At 34.0% G+C, this 21658-nt stretch overlaps 2 protein-coding genes across 2 annotated transcripts; one reads left to right on the forward strand and one right to left on the reverse strand.

Annotated features, from left to right (window-relative positions):
* The first annotated feature begins 1032 nt into the window (after positions 1-1032).
* LOC111043218 (CD63 antigen) lies at positions 1033-9491 on the forward strand. The gene is made up of 5 exons (XM_039436175.1): positions 1033-1444; positions 4082-4270; positions 4798-4968; positions 5961-6182; positions 7362-9491. The coding sequence occupies exons 1-5, from the start codon at positions 1358-1360 to the stop codon at positions 7590-7592; spliced, it is 900 nt and encodes a 299-aa protein (XP_039292109.1). The 5' UTR covers positions 1033-1357; the 3' UTR covers positions 7593-9491.
* A 481-nt stretch (positions 9492-9972) lies between these two features.
* On the reverse strand, positions 9973-21612 carry LOC111043219 (GTP-binding protein 128up). The gene is made up of 8 exons (XM_022328117.2): positions 21372-21612; positions 19930-20095; positions 18278-18408; positions 16875-17077; positions 14562-14767; positions 12738-12867; positions 12006-12128; positions 9973-10202 (listed from the first exon to the last, which is right to left on the reverse strand). Exons 1-8 carry the CDS (start codon positions 21411-21413, stop codon positions 10100-10102), a joined length of 1104 nt encoding a protein of 367 aa, XP_022183809.1. The 5' UTR covers positions 21414-21612; the 3' UTR covers positions 9973-10099.
* Between the last annotated feature and the right edge of the window lie 46 nt (positions 21613-21658).

Here is a 21658-nt window from a genome sequence, read left to right on the forward strand (position 1 = left end):
GTTATGAACATAAATTAGAGGCAAACGTGTTTTTCCAAAAATTACACACCTTTAAAAGCGAATATCTCGAAAACTAAGTAGGATATGAAAAAATGTGTTAAATGAATATAATAGTTATGTAAGTAGAGTAAGAATCAATTTTGTATAGCCTATAACATTCATGTGTACTTAAGGCGTACTATTTTTAGAGATATAGGTATATTAAAAAAACACCGAAAATTATAATATTGAACCACTCCCAACCGCTTAGCACAGTGGCTAGTGGTGAAAACTTTTGATATGTTTGTCTCCTTACTACCCTAAACAGAGCAGCGGGGTTACCGTCTTCCAAACTTTTCCTTCTATGCCCTTTTTTGAGCATTCATTGCCTGGACTAATAATCAAATCAATGATTGGGAGAGAAAGAAACAAGATTTCCCCAAATTGTATCTCTTTTTAGCAGTTACCCAACTATCGCATAAGCTAAGAAGCCTTAATTATATTTTATAATAAAAACTCTGTTATCGATTCTAACGTACAATGGGTAGTGATCGAAACCCCTATTATCGATGAAAACATTCTACTAAAAATGGAGTGATCTATTAAAAAATTATTGAATCTCTCCAAGTTCTTCAAAGTACGGTACTGTAAATATTTTTTTGAAAACATACCGGTATAAATTCTTCGAAGAGATCCGACTTCTGATAATTTTTTTCTTTTTATTATTATTGCGGATGACGCCCACATCAGCTTGAATGGGTAAATCTTCTAGGCTACCACATTAAATATTAAAACGGATGACATCTTAACAGATAGTTCAAGATCTTTAAATTTAAAAACTAAGTAAAGGAATCAATGATTATTTTTTCTAATATTGAGACAATGATGATAATTTCAAAAACACCCAGTAGGTATCATATCATGGAGACGGCACCCTTGAATGATTACCGTAATTATCATTGAATCTTATTCATGAGCACAACTTGAATTAATAATTGATCAATTCACCTAAGCAGTAAGAGCATTCATCTCTATTATTAGGCCAACTGGCACTGTATACAGCGAATGCTTGATTGTGACATTGCACTGTTTTTGAGCAGTAGAGATGGTTTTATGACTTCATGAAGCAGCGTTATTGTGCTCCAATACAGTATGGTCGTTTGATTGTGCCGTGTTGGCTGTGTGAGTTATTGACAGTTACACTTATCTATCGAGCTTCTCTCTTCACTTTAACGAGTACAACAACTGATAACAGCTTATAATTGAGTTGCAGTTACGTGGTCGCAAAGGTAGATTGTGTTGTGTTTTACTTCGCCCAAAAATCTAGACTATTCTGTTGTGATTTTTCCAAGTAACATATTGTCACCTATTCAGTAAAATGAAGGGGATGGATTCCAAACCCTATTCCACTCCAGGGATGAGATGCATCAAATACCTTCTCATCCTGTTCAATTTGATGTTCATGGTATGTTATTTCAACCTTTTTTATTCCAGTATTTTTATAATATATTATTGGGAACAATTCTTAATTGATTCTTCATGCAGATGTACAACATGATAACATATTGTGTAGTTTTTAATATTTTAAAATCTATTTTTCCTCTAAAAAAATACTGCTCTTCGAAATGTTTGAGAATGTTAGTTTATTATATACCTATTAGTAATATTAATTAATATTAATATGTAGAGTTCTGATACAGAGTTCCGCGATTACCTCTCACTAATGCTTGAGAAATTTAAAACGTTCACTTATAATAGTATCTAGTACAGTAATAATCTGCTATTATAAAATAATATTATAGTAATATAATCCACACCTAACTGACTCAGATAAGAAATAAAACCTTTTACATAAGCTTCACGACAATTTCCAATAGCAAAAAACACATATTAAACAACTACCAATCAATATTATTTTTATTTGCCAAATCCAATTAAAGAAGAATCTTTAGCTCTCAATTGTTCACTACAAATGTTATCTTAAGCACAAAAATTACTCTCAAACTTTAATATTGTTTTTTACTTCTTTCACCCACCCGTGTTAGTTATTTTGTAACTAGAATAATATATATGCTTTCCGGGTTTTATTACAGTAAAATTGACAATGAAATATAATTTGGTATTAAATTATTAGAATTAGTACCCATTTAGCTGGTAACTAATGATTTGTTCGTTGGTAATTTGGAATAGAAATTGAATTATCATTCAGTTCCAATTAAAATTGTATACTGGTATTGGAAGAGGAATTCCACAAGTACATAGAAGAAGTATAACATTTTTTTCTATAAAATACACGATACTATAATTTCAAACAAGAACCAATTTACAAAAAAAAAGAAACACTGAACATAGTGTCAACAGAAGAGAGAAATGTTTTCTCAAAAAATGCAAACTGCCACTCATAGATATTTATTCAGTTGTTGGATATTTATAATTATATTTCTGCCTAGAATATCTTGACTGTATTGTGTTCTCCTGAATTATCCATTGAAATATCTGTACGGTAAGTTAATATATATTATAATGCGAGTTTTTTTGTCCATACTAGAGAAAATACTATGAATCATCAAATTCATATTTTTATTCCTCCTGGATAATAATACACTCGAATTATTCATTTTTGAAATTCACATTGTAATCTGTGATAGACATGACATGAATCAGAATATTTCTAGAAAGCTAGCAAAGTAGGAAACTTGTGTGTGTTACCTGCAAGTTTATTAATAAATTATACATTTATTTTTAAAAATTCAGAAAATAAAAAATAATCAAATTAACTAATTGGATTGTTATCTCATTTCTTACGATATTGGATTACAATAATTTGAGCTCCACCAAAACACTTCTCAACGTTAATAATATCGAAACTTCACTACGTACTAAGTGAATTTTGAATAATTTATTATTGATTCTATTCATAGCAAATAACAAATTTCAACAAATCATATTATAAATGATTATTGACTATTTTTGGCAGGAATAAAAAGTTTCAGATCTAAAATTTTATACAATAATTATTGACTTGTTCGGCTTTAATTAACGCAAGTATAACAACGAGTGTAAAATCCTAATACCATTAATAGTATTAAATTGTTTCAGCTTAAGTTTTTTTAAAATATCAATTTTCATTAATAGATTAATTTGAAAACTAAGTTCCAAAACATTTCCACTTATTTACTGACGCTACCTTGAAAGTAATGTTTTCTAAAATACAATGACGCATGTGCATCAATATTTGAAAGTATGTTTGCCTCTCTTGAGTGACGTAAATCTTGTTATTCACTGTCAGTATAATGTTCAAGATCAGGTACAAGCATAATAATTCGTGTTATTGTACTGCGCTAGAAGAGATCTAGAGATGTGTTGCAGAACAATAATATTGTTATGTGATGTGAGATCTTATTATACCTTGAAATCAACATGTTTTCATAGTCGGAGAATAATTGATTTTTGTCACGGTTCATGAAAAACCATTACCTTTGTAAAACCATTTCATGGTTTCAATAAGAAATAAGCGTGTTAGTGAAATCAAAAAATATTACTTTTGACAGCGAGCTAAGAATTAACTGTTAGACAAAGAATTTTTCCTACTCAAAGACCAGTACGGATGAACTATTTTCCTTAATAATAGCATAATAGAGTAAGGAAACTAATAGAGATTTCATTTCTGATAATAGCAACCAAACGTATTGATGATACGGTACAGGAATTATTGTCTGTACCTAGTACATTTTTATCATCAAAGATCAAAATTGAAATGTTTATTCCAATTTATTGAAGAATAAACTTTCACACATTTCCAAAACCTAACAAAAATAATCAACCAGACAAAAATCGCTTCCCAGTGGTTTAGAAACCACCTAACGCTGTAGGTTCACTCATCTCTCATCATCATCATCGCCTCATCACTATCCACGCACAAGCCTGAAGTTCATGAGGGTATCACACCCGGCAAAAAATATATTATCAGACAATATTAATGATTATTACTTACTTCAACTCAATGCCTTAAATGAAAAGGGGAATTGATTATATAGAGTTATTTAATGTATGATTCTGATCAATACTATATGATTTACAAACGTGTTTCCATAATTTTCAGATAACTGGACTTTGCATAGTAATTGTTGGTACTTCAATCAATGAGTTTTATGCTGACTACGCACATTTCCTTGAGGACCGCTTCTTCTCGCCTTCAGTGTGGCTCGTGGCACTTGGAATGATAATATTTTTCATCGCTTTCCTCGGATGTTTAGGAGCATTGAAAGAGAGCACATGCTTAGTCACTGTTGTAAGTTCATATCTTATGATAATCTATGTTCCGTTTCTACCAAACTAACAAGCATACGTTATGTTACAGTCGCTCAATTACAATTCACAGGAGAGCAGAAAATCTAAATAAGAGAAAATTCTGGCTTGTAATTAGAGGAAACATGCAAAAAACAAAACCTATGACATATATAATTCTCCTCACATCTTGAATTAAGCTATAATTCACATAAACTATTACTAGTTATTCTATTAAGAATCAAGAATTTCATTTGCCGTAAAACTTTACAAAAAAGCAATAAGCATCGTCAAACAATGAAATAATTTATAATACAACCTCTGTCGTATGTTACATAGTTATATGTTATTATAGTTGCTACTAATTTACTAGTTCAACAGACAGTCTTCGTATTACCACGACAATTTCATACTCCCAGCTAACGAAGTCTTATTGTCGGACATAACCTCATTAGAAATGAGCAAATACTATAATTATAAAAAATTATTGATTTATCAATTTTCTGATACGATTTATTCTAATATTTCCAGTTCACAATCATTCTTGGGCTGATTTTCTGCGTTGAATTTTTCGTGGGCGTTTCTGGCTACATAATGCAGAAGAAGTTGGCTGGAATGCTGGTGCACAGCATGAACGAAACTATGCACGATTATAAGACTGATGCCAATGCAAGAATCACCATCGACAGACTTCAAAATGAGGTGAGAAATTAAAAAATGTTGAAAACTGAATAATTATACTGTATTCAAATTAAAAATACAGTAGATTGTTTAAAGAACTACAGTAGTACGCCTAAGCAGTACTAATCGCTAAGATAATACTTAGCACCTTACTGATAATATTACAGTACTAGTAGATGAATTACTACAGTGAGGTCCACGTTATAATGGCAGTGTTTGATTGGCAATGGTATTGCTATCATTGTCTATCATTCAACAAAGCAGATAGCGCTATCTCTTTCTCGCTTTGCTCTGTTGCCAGATCGTCTTTCAACAATGTAGAATTAATAATTAATTTATTAAAAAAATATTTCAATAAACCTGTATCAGCTACCGTCTATAGAAGGCATTGACAGGACAGAGGTTCGGCAACGTTGTACTCCTATCTTTCTCCACTGCCATTATAACGTAGACCTCACTATAATATCACTAGTATTTTAGAGCCAATTGGAACCAAGATGCAATATTTATCATTCATACGAGGGCAGAATGAAGAGTTTCCTAACTAGTCCTCCTTTCATTCTATCAGCACACCCCACCATGAGGCCTGTTATTTTTGTATTTGTCTTCTATACTTGAATTTTGATTGTATTGTTTTTGTATTTTAGATTTTTGTTTTTAATAAATTTGAATGATTAATCATGAACATGAAAACTCTCTTAAACAAGATATGAAGTATCTAGTTGGATATTTTAATAGTTACTCACTAAATTTCAACTATTTAGGACACGTAGAATTCATGTTACAGTCGTTTGAATTTTAGATATCAGAATTTCAGAACATTATCTCAATTTTCGATTGAATAAAATCAGTTTAATACTTAAAAAATATTCGTTTGAACGTTATATACGGTATCAGAATTTTCAGACCATCATCTCAATTAAATTATTAATTGACATTGGTAATATAATAAATTAATAAGTCGCTTAAATTATTTGTGAATAGTGAACAAAGCCCGTAATTTGTGATTACAGCTGCAGTGCTGTGGCATAATTAGGCCGGCGGACTGGGAAGGTGTCTTGTCGCCGGTGGAGATGGACACCATCCAGGTGCCAGAGTCGTGTTGCTCGCGATTCCTGAGCGACAAGCGTTGCATCGCCACCCATAACCGCGGCTGTCTGCCCAAGTTGCATTTCTTGATCGGAGAGAGTACTCTGTTGTTAGTTGCCACAGCCATCAGTATTGCCTTCATGCAGGTTAGTTCATGCAACAATAATATTCTTTTCGATTTACAAAAAAATACTACATATTATTGTTGTTTTTGCCACCATTTACTTTCTCCAGGTTTAAATGTTTCAATTTATCCAGGAGCAATAAATGTTGAAAGAAGAAGTTACAATGAAGGTAATTACAATACATTGGTCCGGTTGTACAAAAGTCTGTTAAATTTTAACGATAATCAAATGAAGGTTAAAAGCCAATCAGAGAAGCGGATAACGTATTTAATCAGAACTCAATCACCGTTAAAATTCAAAAGACTTTCGTGCAAATTTTGCTCTCGTTAATTCAATTTTTCAATTACAGTTTTAAATTACTCGAGCAAGTGAATTGTACTACTACACAATTTCTCATACTTCTAAGAAACTATCATAAATATCCTATGTGGTAAAAGTTTTTACATGAATAATGAATTAATACGATCATTTAAACTCTCGATGATCCGATCCAATTGATTTCTCTCCTTTGTGGCACAAGTGATCCAGCTTCTAGACTAGGCTTACATTCATTCCAATTACAAAACGTTTCCGTCAATTTGGACTATATTAGAAAAGGATATAATGAAATTTTATCACAGGAAAAAATGCAAAATACAGAAGAATACATTAAAGAACAAGACAAAGAAATTTTACTATAAAAACAAGCCCAATAGATTAAACATCTAATTAAAGGGCTTGTATATTAACTAGTGAAATTCGGGAGAGATACAGTTTGGGGAATCCTGTTGTTTCTTTCCAGGCAATGAATGCTCTAAAAAGGGTATAGGGGAAAAAGTTTGGAAGACAATTTTTGACCCCCAGTTCTGTTTAGGGTAGTAAGAAGGTAAAACTATTAAAAGTTCCCACCACTACCCCCTATGTTAAGTGGCTAGGGGTGGTTCGAAGGTTTTTTTGTTTCTGGCATAGATCTCAAAAACTATGCGTCTTACGGACATGACTGTTCTATACAAAATTGAAGCTTACACTATTTCCTACAATTTTCATTGAACAACTTTTTCTATAAATATCTTCTATAGTTTTGAAGGTGTGACATTTTCGAAAAAAACAATTTTATACTATTTTTCCTCTAACTTTTTAAAAATAGATGGAAAAAATCCATGCTGATTATGAGCTTCTAGTCCTTAACCTTAATTGACAACAATCTGTTTGTGTTTCTAGTTGGTGGGAGTTCTGTTCGCATACTCGCTGGGCCGCATGATCCGCTTCCAGAAGCAGGAGAGAGAGCGTCGTAAGTGGGAGATGCGCGAACGCCTCATCAGCAGCTACACCAACAACGGACTGAAAGGAGGTGACGTCGGCCCAGTGCTCTACATGACCGTTTCCGAGCCCCACAGGGGCCCCCCACCACCACCCGCTCCACCCCTACCCCCACACACCGACCAACAGTAAAACGATTCGTGCCCAGTCACAGAAAATTTAGCATCTATAGTATAGAAAAGATATTCGCAAACCAATGTATGTCACATTTTTGAACTGAAGTATTCACACTTCAAAACATGATAGATGTTAACTTTTCTCTATGCTCCAGTTGAGTTGGTGATTTGTACCAGGTTGCTCCAGAATATATTGGATTATTTGAATATTTCAATGATAACCAACAAGTCATTGAAAGAAGAGATATTCTTTTCTGATTGTATTGTTTGTTACTTCTCATTAATCAAAGAAAACCCCGCTATAAACTGAGGAAAAGTGAACTGGTTCAGTACATAATCTGATAGCTTGATCCAATCGAATTTGTGCCAGTTTACTAAATTTTCTTGTTGAATTATTTGATAATTCAATTACATAAACAGAGGAAAAGTGAATTGATTTAAACGTAGCTTGATCCAATCGACTTGGCAATTTGTGCCAGGTTACTACATTTCGTGTTGAATTATTAGAGAAATCAATTCCATAGACATCGGAAAAATTAATTGCTTTAAACGTAGCTTGATCCAATCGACTTGGCAATTTGTGCCAGGTTACTACATTTCGTGTTGAATTATTAGAGAAATCAATTCCATAGACATCGGAAAAATTAATTGCTTTAAACGTAGCATGATCCAATCGACTTGGCAATTTGTGTCAGGTTACTACATTTCGTGTTGAATTATTTGATAATTCAATTACATAAACAGAGGAAAAGTGAATTGATTTAAACGTAGCTTGACCCAATCGACTTGGTTAATTTTTGCCAGTTTAATCCATTTGGTGTTGAATAATTTCAACATTTTAAAGCACTTGAGCAGATTTTTTCTAAACCAGGTTATTCTATTTGAGTTGGATTATTTGAAAATTGAATTTCCTGTTCATTATCAACAAGTATTGAATAATAATCAGCATGCCATAAAGTATAGAGATATCAATTTCAAGTTATATTGTTTGTTTTTACATTAATGTAAGAAATTACATCTGAAGATAACTAAATATTAATAGGAATATTAACACGAAAGATAACGATTGCCACTGCGAAGTTATGAACATTTATTCGATAAAATATAAATTTTTAATTCATATTGTTTGTTTTACTCCAGGTATAACAAATTCTAGTTTGTGTTGGATTATTTGAAAATTATAATATTTGTACATCTTTTTGTTGGGGTGTCCCTTACGGGAAATTAATTATTTGTAATTGAAATGTGATGTCCAATGATCATCAGCATCCTAAGAAGTCAGTATTGAATAATAATTAACATGCCATCAAATATAAGTAGTATGAAATATTCATTTACTTGTCAAAAAGTATTGGGTGGATATAGATATCTATTGCACAAGATATGAACTTATACTATCAAGTTTTGAAATATTTATTTTAATTCGTTTCGTTTAACACTAAATTTATGTGTTTTACTCATAAAAAATATGGAGGATAGAAACTAATTGCACCCACTTTTAGGCTACGACAGTACTTGTCAAATAATATTTAATAGAAATTAAAAATTACTGCACCAAGTATAAAGGCAAGTCATAAAGTCATTAATTTGTTGTTCACCAATTTTTCAAGATTGTGGATGCTAGAAATAACAAGACTTGGTTATTTATGGATTTTGCTTTTTATTCTTAGATCATTTACGTTAGTTTTAGCAAATAACTTGATTATTTTACATACTAATTAATTTATTTTAAAATATTGTCAAGTATTTATCTTCGTTTCAATTTTGTAAGATAAGGGGTGAATTATTATGATTTTTCTTTTTACTTTAGATTAGTTTAATAATTTGTTCGTTCACTATATTGTTAAATTTTGTGTTGATTTACTATGAAGAAAATATATAATAATACAATAAAAATATAGAGTTTTTGCACTTACTCCTTTTGTAATATTTCATTAGGCTAACGCTATATTGAATAATCAGCAATTGGAAAATGTTAGTTCGCTTTAATTAGTTGAAATGTGTTTGTATTTGTCTGAATTTTACTCAATCAGTAAAAGACTCTGGACAGTCAAATCCTGAATTAATATTTGTATCAAAATAAAGTGATGTTTCTCCAATGCTATTATGTCCATATAGTTTATGTTAATTTTTTCAATTCAAAAATTAATTTATTTCGCACAGCATAATATTATTACAAAACTTTTACTCGCTAAAAATACAAAATGAAAAATACTAATGAAAATCCACTTTGAAAAACAACTTATTTTAACATTATTTGTTCGGCTTTGGAGGACAAAAACATAAAGCGAAATAAAGATGGGGCACACCAAGGCATAAGCCCTATTGATAGAACAGGAACAAATAAAATTAAAGAATAGTTGAAGGAACACAACAATTAAGAAATAAAAAATTGATTTCTAATTTTAAAAATAAATAAGAATCATTTATTTACCATCTGATCAAGAAGAGTCCTTCGTACAGATTATTGTCGGTTCATAGGTAGAAATTAGTAATCATTAGTTTGTCAATTTCGGCTTTATTTCAAACTTTTTTGACAATTTGAACTACATCCTCATCATTGAGTACATGATCTTTGCCCACTTTTTGAGGCTGATGTTTCACTGACGATCCCCATACCAAGCCACTGAAAGTGAAAAAGTGAAACCATTAGTAGTTTTCATTAAATTACTTTCAATAATGACAACTAAGAAGAAAGAATTTCTTTACCATCTCATACCTGAAGAATTACATGGCACCAGATCCAAAAATAGTTGGTGAACCATTCACTTTCTTGCGCATAGAAGATTATCGAAAACAACGATTGAAACAAAAGATCAATTAAAATATCATTCATTCATTTTGAGATACATATGAGATCACAAGGATAATATCCCATAATATCACATAATACAAGTAAACAATTGAAAATGCAATATTTTATACAAAAATATTGAAATAAATAAAAGTATTTACGAATAGTCTCTCTGAAAAATATCCAGTACAGAAAATTTAAACACAATTTTAGATAACAGAAAAAATAAACACAGCTAATAATAAAATGTTAAAAAATAAATAAAAAGTTTCTACGATTATACAAAAGTCATTCTGAGAGAAAAAAGATGGTAACAAGAAGAAATAATTGAACACACAACTTCAAGGAGTAGCAAAAAACAAAGAGATCACTGTCACTCTCTCTCTCTCTGTCCCAGCAAGCTGAACATTCAAGCTCAATTTGTTCATTAATCTCTGCACTGAGAAAAAATGGTGCACCGTTCTGCACCTTGGAGTCGCAAACAAGTTAGCATTCCGTATATTGAATGCTGGAACACTGATATTCAGCAATTGCAAGCAAGGTAAGAGAATTAACAGCACCATCCAACAATGCCCAAACAAACAAGACAGATGCTTTATCTCGACGCTGACGTAGAGACTCTAATGAGAATAGATCCCTCAATTGCTGAATGGGGAACCCCAGGGGACACGACCTACCAAATCTTTTAAAGTATGAGAGCCTCATCAGCATGTTCTGTACCCTTTCAATGACCCGAACGTTTTGGTCTGAGTGAGGACTCCAAACCGTGGATCCATACTCCAAAGTGCTTCTTAAGGGCAGGTCACACCAACGTCTGCTAGCGGTAGCGAGCTCGCTCCCGCGGAGGTAGTTTTTCTGGAAGCAGTTCACAACAAAAAACGTCCGCCAGCGGTAGTTTGGTTTTGTTCTTGTTTTGATGAGGCTGGTTCTCTAGAAGTGGGGGAAGGCCGGCAACCAGAGTGAGTCTCGGTATTCTGCGCATGCGCTACCGATGGCGAAGTTCTGGAGTTCGCTTTCCATGTTATTACATTGGCCAGGTCAGACCGAGCTCACTACCGCTAGCGGTACTCCCACTAGGAGACGTTTCAAAACTTCGCCTGGCTCGCGAAGTGAAACTACCGCCGAGGTACTACCTCCGCGGTAGCGAGCTCGGTGTGACCTGCATAACTTAATAACATGGAAGGCGAGTTTTTTGACTTCGCTACCGCCGCGGACGCGAGCTCGGTGTGACCTGCCCTTTAACAAGGCGTAATAGACACTCAGTATTGCCAAAACATTGCTAGTCAGCTGCATTTCTCAGGACGAACCCCAGTAATCCAATTCCGTAATGGAATTGTGCCAGTAATACAACACACTATTGCTTACTCGATCGAATGCCTTTGCATTCGTTTCCATTATGAGTTATGGATTAGACTGGGACATAATATCCTACGTAGTATAATATACTAATGAGTTATAGTAGTGTATTCAAGTTTCAAGAGTACTAACAAATAACAAATTTATCGACTTACTCGAAACAAGGATGGGGAACATTTACATCCCATAAGGAGCGATTGCAATGTATTATAAGACCAATCTTCATTTCTATCGAAAACGTTTAGACTTATAGAAGGAAAAAATTACAAAGATACTCACTATTTGAATTCTTTTGCAATAGATCTATGAAGCTTATTGCAGAAATCTTCGACGGATTTTCTTTCACAGTGCAAAACTACCGGTGATTCATAATCTGGCAACTGACCTTTCGGCTTCGTATAACTGAAAAAACAAACATTTTTTTTTTAAATCAGGAATCTTAGAAATGTTTTAAATAACTGTAATAGAGTAAGAAATCATTAAAGGAGTTACAAAATTTAAAATACAATAAACAATTAGCCAACAGACATATTTTTTCTTCTTTGTTAAAAATTTTCAAGAGTATATGGACATCACAACAAAGGAAACTATTTCAATATTATACATATTATCATCAGTGTGTAAAACTGAATTTTTATCAATGAGTTTCTTCATTATTGATGCATGGTTCTAGTGCATACATGGTATTAGGACATACGAGATAAACGCACGAAAGCTAGTATGGACTCATGAGATGGTTATTTGCTGAATGAGTTTCACGTTAATTCTTTTCTAGATTCACGATAAAAAACTTGATGTAAAACATTTGTATTAGAATATTAATAACAATAATTTATTGCCTGCGCCTGAGACTATCGAGTAAGTTACTGTATAGTTATCTGAAGCTAAGTGATGCCTATGTTTTTCAATTAATGTTTAAATTGCGATGATAAGTTAATCATATTTCAGTGACTTGGATAATAGCTGTACTGAAAATGAAACAATTAAGAAGTTACTGTTATGTATACTTACATTCGAACAAGTTTTAAATAGTCCCACATTTTCTCTAGTAAATCATCAAAATTCCACCTGTGGTGAGCGGATATAGGCACACAGTGTGGAATCTTATAAATAATGTCTAATTCTTCAATGCTGATTTGATCTGAAACAAGCAAATTCAATTTTAAAATAAAGATTCATCCATAATTTATACAAGTAACAGCTTTCAAAAGAAAGTTTAAGATACAAACAAGTTGAATTAAAAAAATGTGAATTCAAACCTAAGTATTTCTGGAAATTTAAAAAAATGTATTCATATTGCTATTTGTGGAAATGGTAAACAAATTATCTTTATAAATTCGACACTTGGAGAGGCTGATTTTACTCATATCCCATGTCGAATAAACAACTGCTAGAAATTTAGATATCACATTATTTCGGACCTACTCAAGTTGGTAGACCTTAAAATGACTGGAATTCTAAAAGCAATAGAATTCCTCGAATTTTACTACAGCTTTTGGGTAACTTAGTTCAAATATTTGATTCACAATTGGTGCGCAATCAATCATTTGCATTCATAGTATTATATAAAAAGATAGACATTCAATGAATAATACATAAAAATAAAATTCAATGTGTTGATCAATTGAAAAAAATGAGACTAGATAAAGAATTATTTGTACTATTCAACGAATTAATGAAAGATGAGAACTGCTAGCACATCCATCGGTTCTTGCCAGAGTACTATTCACCTCAGTCCGATGTAATTTGCATGAGTGACAATCACTTCAACAAGATCTCAGTTGAGCAATAATTAGCCGGGCAGACAATTCAAGTACATCCAGTTTTTAGTTGGTCAAGTTCCGGTTGCTTTAGGTGAGCCGTTTACTAGAACCGTTTTCGTCCGAACTAGCATCGGCCGAAAACTACCGAACTCGACCGAACGAACCCACAACAAAGAAAGGAATAGATGCGCGTCCATCGCAACAGGTTCATACGGCCGTGCACCGAATTGAATGGGATTTTCCGGCCGAACTAACTAGTGTCAACAACTAGTGTTCCTAACCCACAATTTTTCCACAGTCTTGTTTGTTTTTGCTTTTTGAAGTTGTTCTGTTTTATAAAAACGTTTTACAAGCATTGTTTTATTTCAATGACGGCTGAAAATTCAACACATCATAATTAATAATTGTGTCATAGCGTTCATCCTCAAATAATCCTCCAAAGTTTTCAAGATAAAATACTTCTACTTTTGTTGACATTTAGTTAATAAATATATATTTAATAATGATTTTTGTATGATGATGTAAATGAATAAACATATGTGAATTTAAACAGTTATTTTAATTTGTTAGTGAAATTATGAGTTGATCTATTTTGTTAAGAGAAAAAAAACTGAATTCAAGTGAAAAAATGTAGAAACTTCTACTGATGTAGAATTAGAAAGTAGAAATAATTGTGATATAATTGATAATAGGTACTTTCAAGTAGCATAATCTCATCGAAATTCATTCGATGGATGAAATCTTACAGACTTTGTAAGTAAATTCAAATTCAAATATTTTTATTCCTTCAAGTATTTACAGTGAAACATAAAAAACTCAATATTACGGAATTCCTCCACAAAAACACACAAAGAAGGATCACTTTCCCTACTAACTAGCTTACCACTTCATTTTCTGACAACCAGCCGACGAAAACTGTTCCAATGGCCGACCGTATTCGGCCGAGTTGACGGCAGGCAGATTCGTCCGATCCAACGGCCGAACGGATCGGTTGAATACGGTTCCAGTGGACGGTTACCCTTAAAAAGTACAGTGGATACAAACGTAGATGCAAGGTAGCAGTTTAATTTACCGATTTTATTGAGTAGGTAGATGCAAGGTACGTAGATGCGGTTGCCCTCGACGACGTCGATAAGGTCGTCGCTGGTGGCGTCGTAACGCAACGTGATGTCGGCGTTGTGGATGCGGTACTCGGACAGAATCGACTTCACCATGTCCAGGTCCAGTTCGCTCTGCTGCACCATTGTCTGCAGGTTTATGCCTCCCTTCTCCTTGCGCCTGAAACATTCCCATTCGCCATTCAATTTGTTTAGCGTATAGTGAACACACAGCATAAATAATGTAACCTATAAACTTTAGTGTATATAGAGTGTCCCACGAAAAATCTAAATATTTCAACTAGAACAGACTGTTTTCGTTATTGGTTTTCTGACCATTTCAGATCCCAGTCAACTGATTTAACAGCCATTTTGTCTATACAGAATGTCCCACGAAAGGTGTAACAGTCGAAGACTTTAGATTGTAAATGAAACTTGTAACAAAAAATATACAGTAGACTTTTCATAAATCGTCCTTAGTTTTCTAGATATATAGTTTTTTCGATATTTTTGAAAAACATCAATAACTAGAAAACTAAATAAATCAGTCAAACACAATTTACAGACATATACAATACAATTTACTGGTTGTAAAGAAAAATAAATTTCCAATAATACTCATATTAAGACAATATACAATACAATAAATTGTATATACAATACAATTTACTGGTTGTAAAGAAAAATAAATTTCCAATAATACTCATATTAAGACAATTTGTTCTTTTGATAGACGTTTTTGAACTTTTTATCAGCGTTCAAACTGATTGAAATTTGGCTTTGAACTTTCAACTTTGAGCAATCGTAAAAATTTCATATGTCAAACAAAGGAACACATTATATGAATCTTATTTGGAATTTCTTCCTCTTTCCAAACATATCCTTGGAATTAGATATTGACTGATAGTTTTCTAGTTATTGACGTTTTTCAAAAGTAATGAAGAATTGATATATCTCGAAAACTGAAGTCGCTATAAGAAAATTTTACTAGACATTTTTTGTTGCAAATTCCATGAAGAATCTATAGTCTTCAGCTGTTACACCTTTTGTGGTACACTATAGACAAAATGACTGCCAAATCATCTGATTAGGATCTGAAATGGTGGTCAGAGAGCCAATAACGAAAGCAGTCGTTTTTAGCTAACATAAATATTTGGTTCTTCCCATTCAAAACAGAGCACAAACATAAATAGGTCGGAAAGTAATGCAAAGCAGGAGCCACACCTATTATGCAGCGTTACGATCCTATTAATGTACGATATTTCAGTGAGGTGGAGAGGTAGTGGTAGGCTAGATCATGATTGACATGTACATGAATTCGGGGGAGGAACAGATTTGGGCTGTACCTGATGGTCCTCCCCCAATTATTGAATAATTGGGTTTCTTTAATCAATAAAAGAATTATGAGTGTCTTGCGCCATTCTAGGCCGTTGTCATCCGTGGTCGGATCGGAATTAGATCGGAAAGATCTAATTAGATCACAGTTGTAACGCGGCTCAGTTTGACAGCCGAACATTGAGTGGACGTGTAAACATAACCCTAAGAAGCAACGGTATCAACCAACATACCTAGCTACATTTGTACTGTCGAATAAATTAGAATTGGAACCGTTTTGGTACTTTTCTGGAAGATGTGTTATCTTTAATTATTGAATAACACGGTATTGTTTTTATGAACAATATAACTAGCTACACTTGGGCTGTCGTATAAATTAGAATTGGAACCGTTTTGGGCTAAAGCCTGGAAGTTGTGTTATGTTACAGTAAACGTCCCGTAGCTTTGCCTTCGTGACTTTGAAACGGCATACAGGCACAGTATTGTTCACGGGGTAATATTCACGGCTTTGCAAAAACATCAGGCTTCAGAGACCCTAGATCCCTAGATACAGGAAGCTCCCTATAAACAGAGATTGTTCATGAATGAGAGAGTTGCAACATATCACCAACAATGGAAAGAGCATGTTGAAAGAATGTCAGCTGATATGCTGTGTTGTGCTAAAAGGACGTAACTCCAAAAAACTCCTTGTGTATCTTTTCGAATGCAACACGTTGCTTTTGAGAATATACAAAAGAGCATCTGTTGCTAATGGAAAGATACAATAAAGCTCCTTGTGTACCTTTTCGGATGCAACACGTTGCTTTTGAGAAGATACAAAAGAGCATCTGTTGCTCATTGAAAGATACATTTTCAAAAAGATTTCTATGTTTATAAACGGGTAATATTGTAGTCTAGTGGCCTCGGGGCCGATAGACAAAGCTACAGGACCCGGACTGTAAATGTTTGAATACCTGAAGACAATGTTGGGCGGGGCCTTGTTGAGCCTGAGGCCGAAGCCCTCGAGTTCGTGCTCGATGAGCTTCTTGTGCTGCAGCGGCTTGAGCACGTCGAGCACGATGAAGATGAGCGAACAGGTGCGAGCCACCGCTATCACCTGGCGACCGCGACCTTTGCCGTCCTTAGCGCCCTCTATGATACCCGGCAGGTCCAGCAACTGCAACACAATTTTCAACACTATTTATTTCTTCATTTACAAAGGAAACATCCCACAAATATTTTAAGTTGAGGGAATGAATGATAATACACTACAGACGTTTCTATTTGTTATGATTTCATAAATGGATCAATGAAGAGGTGATGAATAGCTGAAATGAAACTTGAGAATGAGTAGCTGACATGAAATGAGAGAGAAATGAAACTTGAATTAACTCTAAATCTATAATAAGGACCTACTTGTTACTATAACACTAGAATCACATTCAACACTCAAACACTACAATCACCATTTGCAACCAATAACAATATGAGCAAATGCACGGTGGAACAGGAATTATACGTTATAAAAAAAATTACACCGTGCTCATACATAAATACAAGGTGGCGCTGGAATTATACATTATACAAAATTATATACTGCTCATGCAATGTCATCCCTAACCAATATGAGTGAGTATCCAGGTTTTGATATTGTTGCCGTCTATTGTTAATACCTAAGGTGAGATCCATTTCAAATTATGTCTTCTTCTTCTCATCCTTTTCCCACTCAGGTGGGGTCGACGTTTCGGGTCAGTCTCTTCCAGGAGTCTAGATCATGGGCTTCGTTTGGTGCTAGTCCCTTCTCTACAAGATCTTGGGCAATACAATTTTCCCATTTCTACCTAGTGCCTCCGACATCTAAGTGGTCGATCTTTTTCCCCACTTCAAATGATTCCTCTCAAGTAACATCAATGCTTTCCGTTCAAGCAATATGTTCTGATAGTTTTAAGTAAGTCTTAATACGTAGTCAGTATTGCTTTGCATTTGTAGGTTAGAGATGAACATATTACTTAAATGCTACTGAAGTGCTTATAAGAATAGAGAAACAATAGCATAACCTATGGTATAAGTGAGCATGAGCAAATCTCATACAAATACAAGTACTTGTAGAGTTGAAAAGAAGGTGTAGGAATCTCGTCAAGTGTAAAACCTTCTATCAATTGAAGTTAGAATTGAACTGTTCATCAACCAAAGATGTAGATTACATGAGCGGTAGATTGTAGATACAGAGTTCAAATTTCATTCAAAGAAAACTTTCATGGAAGCTGGGTATTATTCTGATTCGACAATTTATGTTGATACTTATGAAATATTCGCTTAGTGGGCCACATAGGAATTAAATTGTTGAATATATTACAATAATTTTAATATATTTCACCTGTATTTTGGCTCCTTTGTACTTGATGCAGCCTGGCACAGTGGTGAGTGTGGTGAACTCATAGGCAGCCACTTCAGAGTACACACCAGCCAACGTGCTCAACAACGTCGACTTCCCGACCGATGGAAATCCTGTATTATATCAACATTAATACGATTAGAAAAAAATTACAAAGACATTTTTTTTTTAATTATACTAATGAAAATGTTTTGAAATATAGTTTTACCATATTAGATTAAAATTTTTTTTAAATTCTAAATTCATGGAATAACTGAAACAAATTAATTGGGAGAGAAATAAACGTGTCACCATGGAGGGAAGATAGCATAAGAAGATATCCCATGGTATAAGTCGTTATTGAACTAACTTTCAAGTAGATTTTTGTTAACTTAAGCCGTTTACTGTCGATTACGGTCCATTATAACTGTTTTGGCCGGGTGAGAGTGTAAGAGCGGTACAGTAAAAGAGACTACCATCGTCACTTGGCTTCACGAAAAATAACTATTAGGACTATCGGCTTGAGTAACAGTTAAATTTGGAGCATAAACGCCCTACACCATGTGACATCTTTTTATGTTATTTTTTCTCTATGGTGTCACTAAGTCTCATACATCATACTGTTATACACGGTGTCCCACAAAGAGGTTTACACGTTCAATTTTATATTACGTGCCCATTCATGCACCGAACATTTTTAAATTTTATACAGCTTACAAAGTAGGTTTTACAAATATAAAAATATTATGGGAAAATTTCAGCTCCCTAACCTTCGTAGAAACAAAATAGCGGCAGTAGTTTCTCCAGGAAGCAAATTGGTAAAATTTTCAATGTGCCGCCATTTTGATCATAAAAAAATTAGGGAGCTGAAATTTTCCCAGAATATTTTTAGAAACTACTTTGTAAACTGTGTAAAATTTGAAAACGTTGGGTGCATAAATGGGCACGTAATATAAAATTAAACGTGTAAACCTCTTCGTGGGACACCGTGTATATGCTCAATACTCAATGAAGTTCGAAGTGATTAACACACAGTTTTCCCTTACCAAGATACAAACATATATAATTTCACAGTAAGCAGCAGATGTCTTGACTACTTTTGACCACAATCAATTCAATTTAATGCCGCATCTACATATTGGACCAACAAAGGCCAGCGCCAATGTGTATGTGGGTGGTTTCCCCGCGCTGTCCTCCATTGGCCGATTTTTTCCGAGTGGAGGCCAGCCCAGCGTAGGCCAACAAACCAGTGCTGGCAAATCACTCATCCTCACTAGTGAAACAATGCGTACTGTTTAGTAGTCTGCTCTTGTGCTCTGCAGGTTGTATCTGTGTAATTGAGTTGATTTGAATTGTTATTGCTCAACTCTTTTTTTTTGTTTTTTATAATTCTTATTGTGTTCATTCTAGTTAACATTTTCAACCTGAAACTCCACTTTCTATTTGTAATTCTGAATACGGCGCTTCGTGTAGCGAGCGCTTGCCAACGTCTGGCCTTGATTGGGCACGCAGGGTGGATGGCAAGACCAACGCGGCCAAGCATACCAGGCTGGGACAGCTTACCGGGCCAATAAACCAAGCATACCAGACTAGGAATGAAGGCCTGCGATTGTTTCATCCTGAAGTGTTGTTTTATTATTCTAAGCGATTCTCACCTACAAATCCAATTCTGGCGTCACCAGTTTTGGCAACATCGAAACCCTCTCCCGTGCCTCCACCACCACCTTTCGGCGTAATCAATTCTCGCCGCAGTTTAGCCAACCTGGCTTTCAACAGACCCAGATGCCCGGCTGTTGCCTTGTTTTTCTGCGTCCGAGCCATCTGAAAACAACAAAATAGGCTACCTCAGTAAGACTTATGGTTTGAGTAGTGCAACTAAAAAATAACAGTTCACTTCAAGAAATATATCTAAGCTATAAGTTATAACATCAAAATTAAATTATGCTGTCAACCACACCAAAGACTTTTGCAACTGCAATATTGACTACAGGGCCAACAGCTAGAAGAAAATCCGATAAAAGATACTATCCAACAACTATTTGCTTGGGAATCATACTTGGTACCTTCTAATTACCGGATGGCATTTTTCACACTTAACCATTCCGGGACGGCACAACACGACAGAGCAGAAAGCTCACCGTTTGGCTGATTCTCAATATGACAACCTAATTAATAGGTCAACTAGTACCGTGACATCCTTATACCTTCTTCTTCATCCATTACCCACCCTTGTAGGATCGATGGTGTAATGTAAAAATTATAAGTTGTGATTGTCAATGAAATAAACAAATGTCAATATATAATCTATAGCAGTCAGTAAAGTACAAAGGAAAGTACATAAGAGAAGGCATCTGATTTAAATGTTAATGAATTAATAGTAATTATGACATAGGTTAAAAGTTGCTTGTGCCTTCAAAGAAATAATCAAGTTATTAGCCTACCAGTATTCATAGGCCTATGTGGCGCTGGACTGTGAAATTGAATTTGGTATTTATAAAAATCTAGAAAGATGCTAATCTCCGGTACAGTTTCGTTTCTGGTTTACTTATTATCAATAGTAGGCCTACATTAAAATATTATCAGAGCACACAACTTTAAAAAACAAAAAATGCTCTGTTTAATAATGTGTTGAAGGTGAAAGGGTACCTAGGTTAGGTTTGCACTTTTAAATGGCAATATTTTGATATTCGTTGAAATACAGTGTACAGTTATCATCGTATAATGATGCTACATTTAATATTTAAATATCAATGATAAGTAACTGTCCCTTTAATAAGTAAGGATAATGTAGTGAGATGATTTGTACTAATAATTATTATTATTAAACAAAAATCCAAATTAAATGCTGTAAATCACCCCGAAGACTTGCTACTGCAAATATTTTGACAACAGGGTAAACAGTTAGATAGAAATTCGATGAGCGATATTATCCAAAAATTATTATTTGTAAGCCCGGGAATCAAACCCTCCTAATAATAATTATTAATTTATTAGCTTTTGAATAAATGCAATATCTCAGTAATTTCCATCTAGAGTTGGTATATTTATAGGTTATGTTATAAATTCTTCACGACTATAGATCTGGGGTGACACTTACCTCGGACTCGATGGCAGCAATTTTATCCAGAATTGTAGCCATTGTGATGAATAAAAGGTTCACTTGTAGTTGGAAATAAATAATTATTAAAAAAATATCATAATAGAAAGCAACGAAACGTGCTAAACATGTTACATCAACAAAATTGTGAGCGATGTGTGATTCTGCTTGCTGAATGCTGATTGGGAGTTTGGGATTGGGAGCAATGAAAAGAACGCGCGCACGCGGATGTTCAGTAAGATGTATCTATGATACAAGAAGTATAATAGAGAGATCACGGTATTTTT

This window comes from Nilaparvata lugens, chromosome 10 (genome assembly GCF_014356525.2).
Source record: "Nilaparvata lugens isolate BPH chromosome 10, ASM1435652v1, whole genome shotgun sequence".
Lineage (NCBI taxonomy): Eukaryota > Metazoa > Arthropoda > Insecta > Hemiptera > Delphacidae > Nilaparvata > Nilaparvata lugens.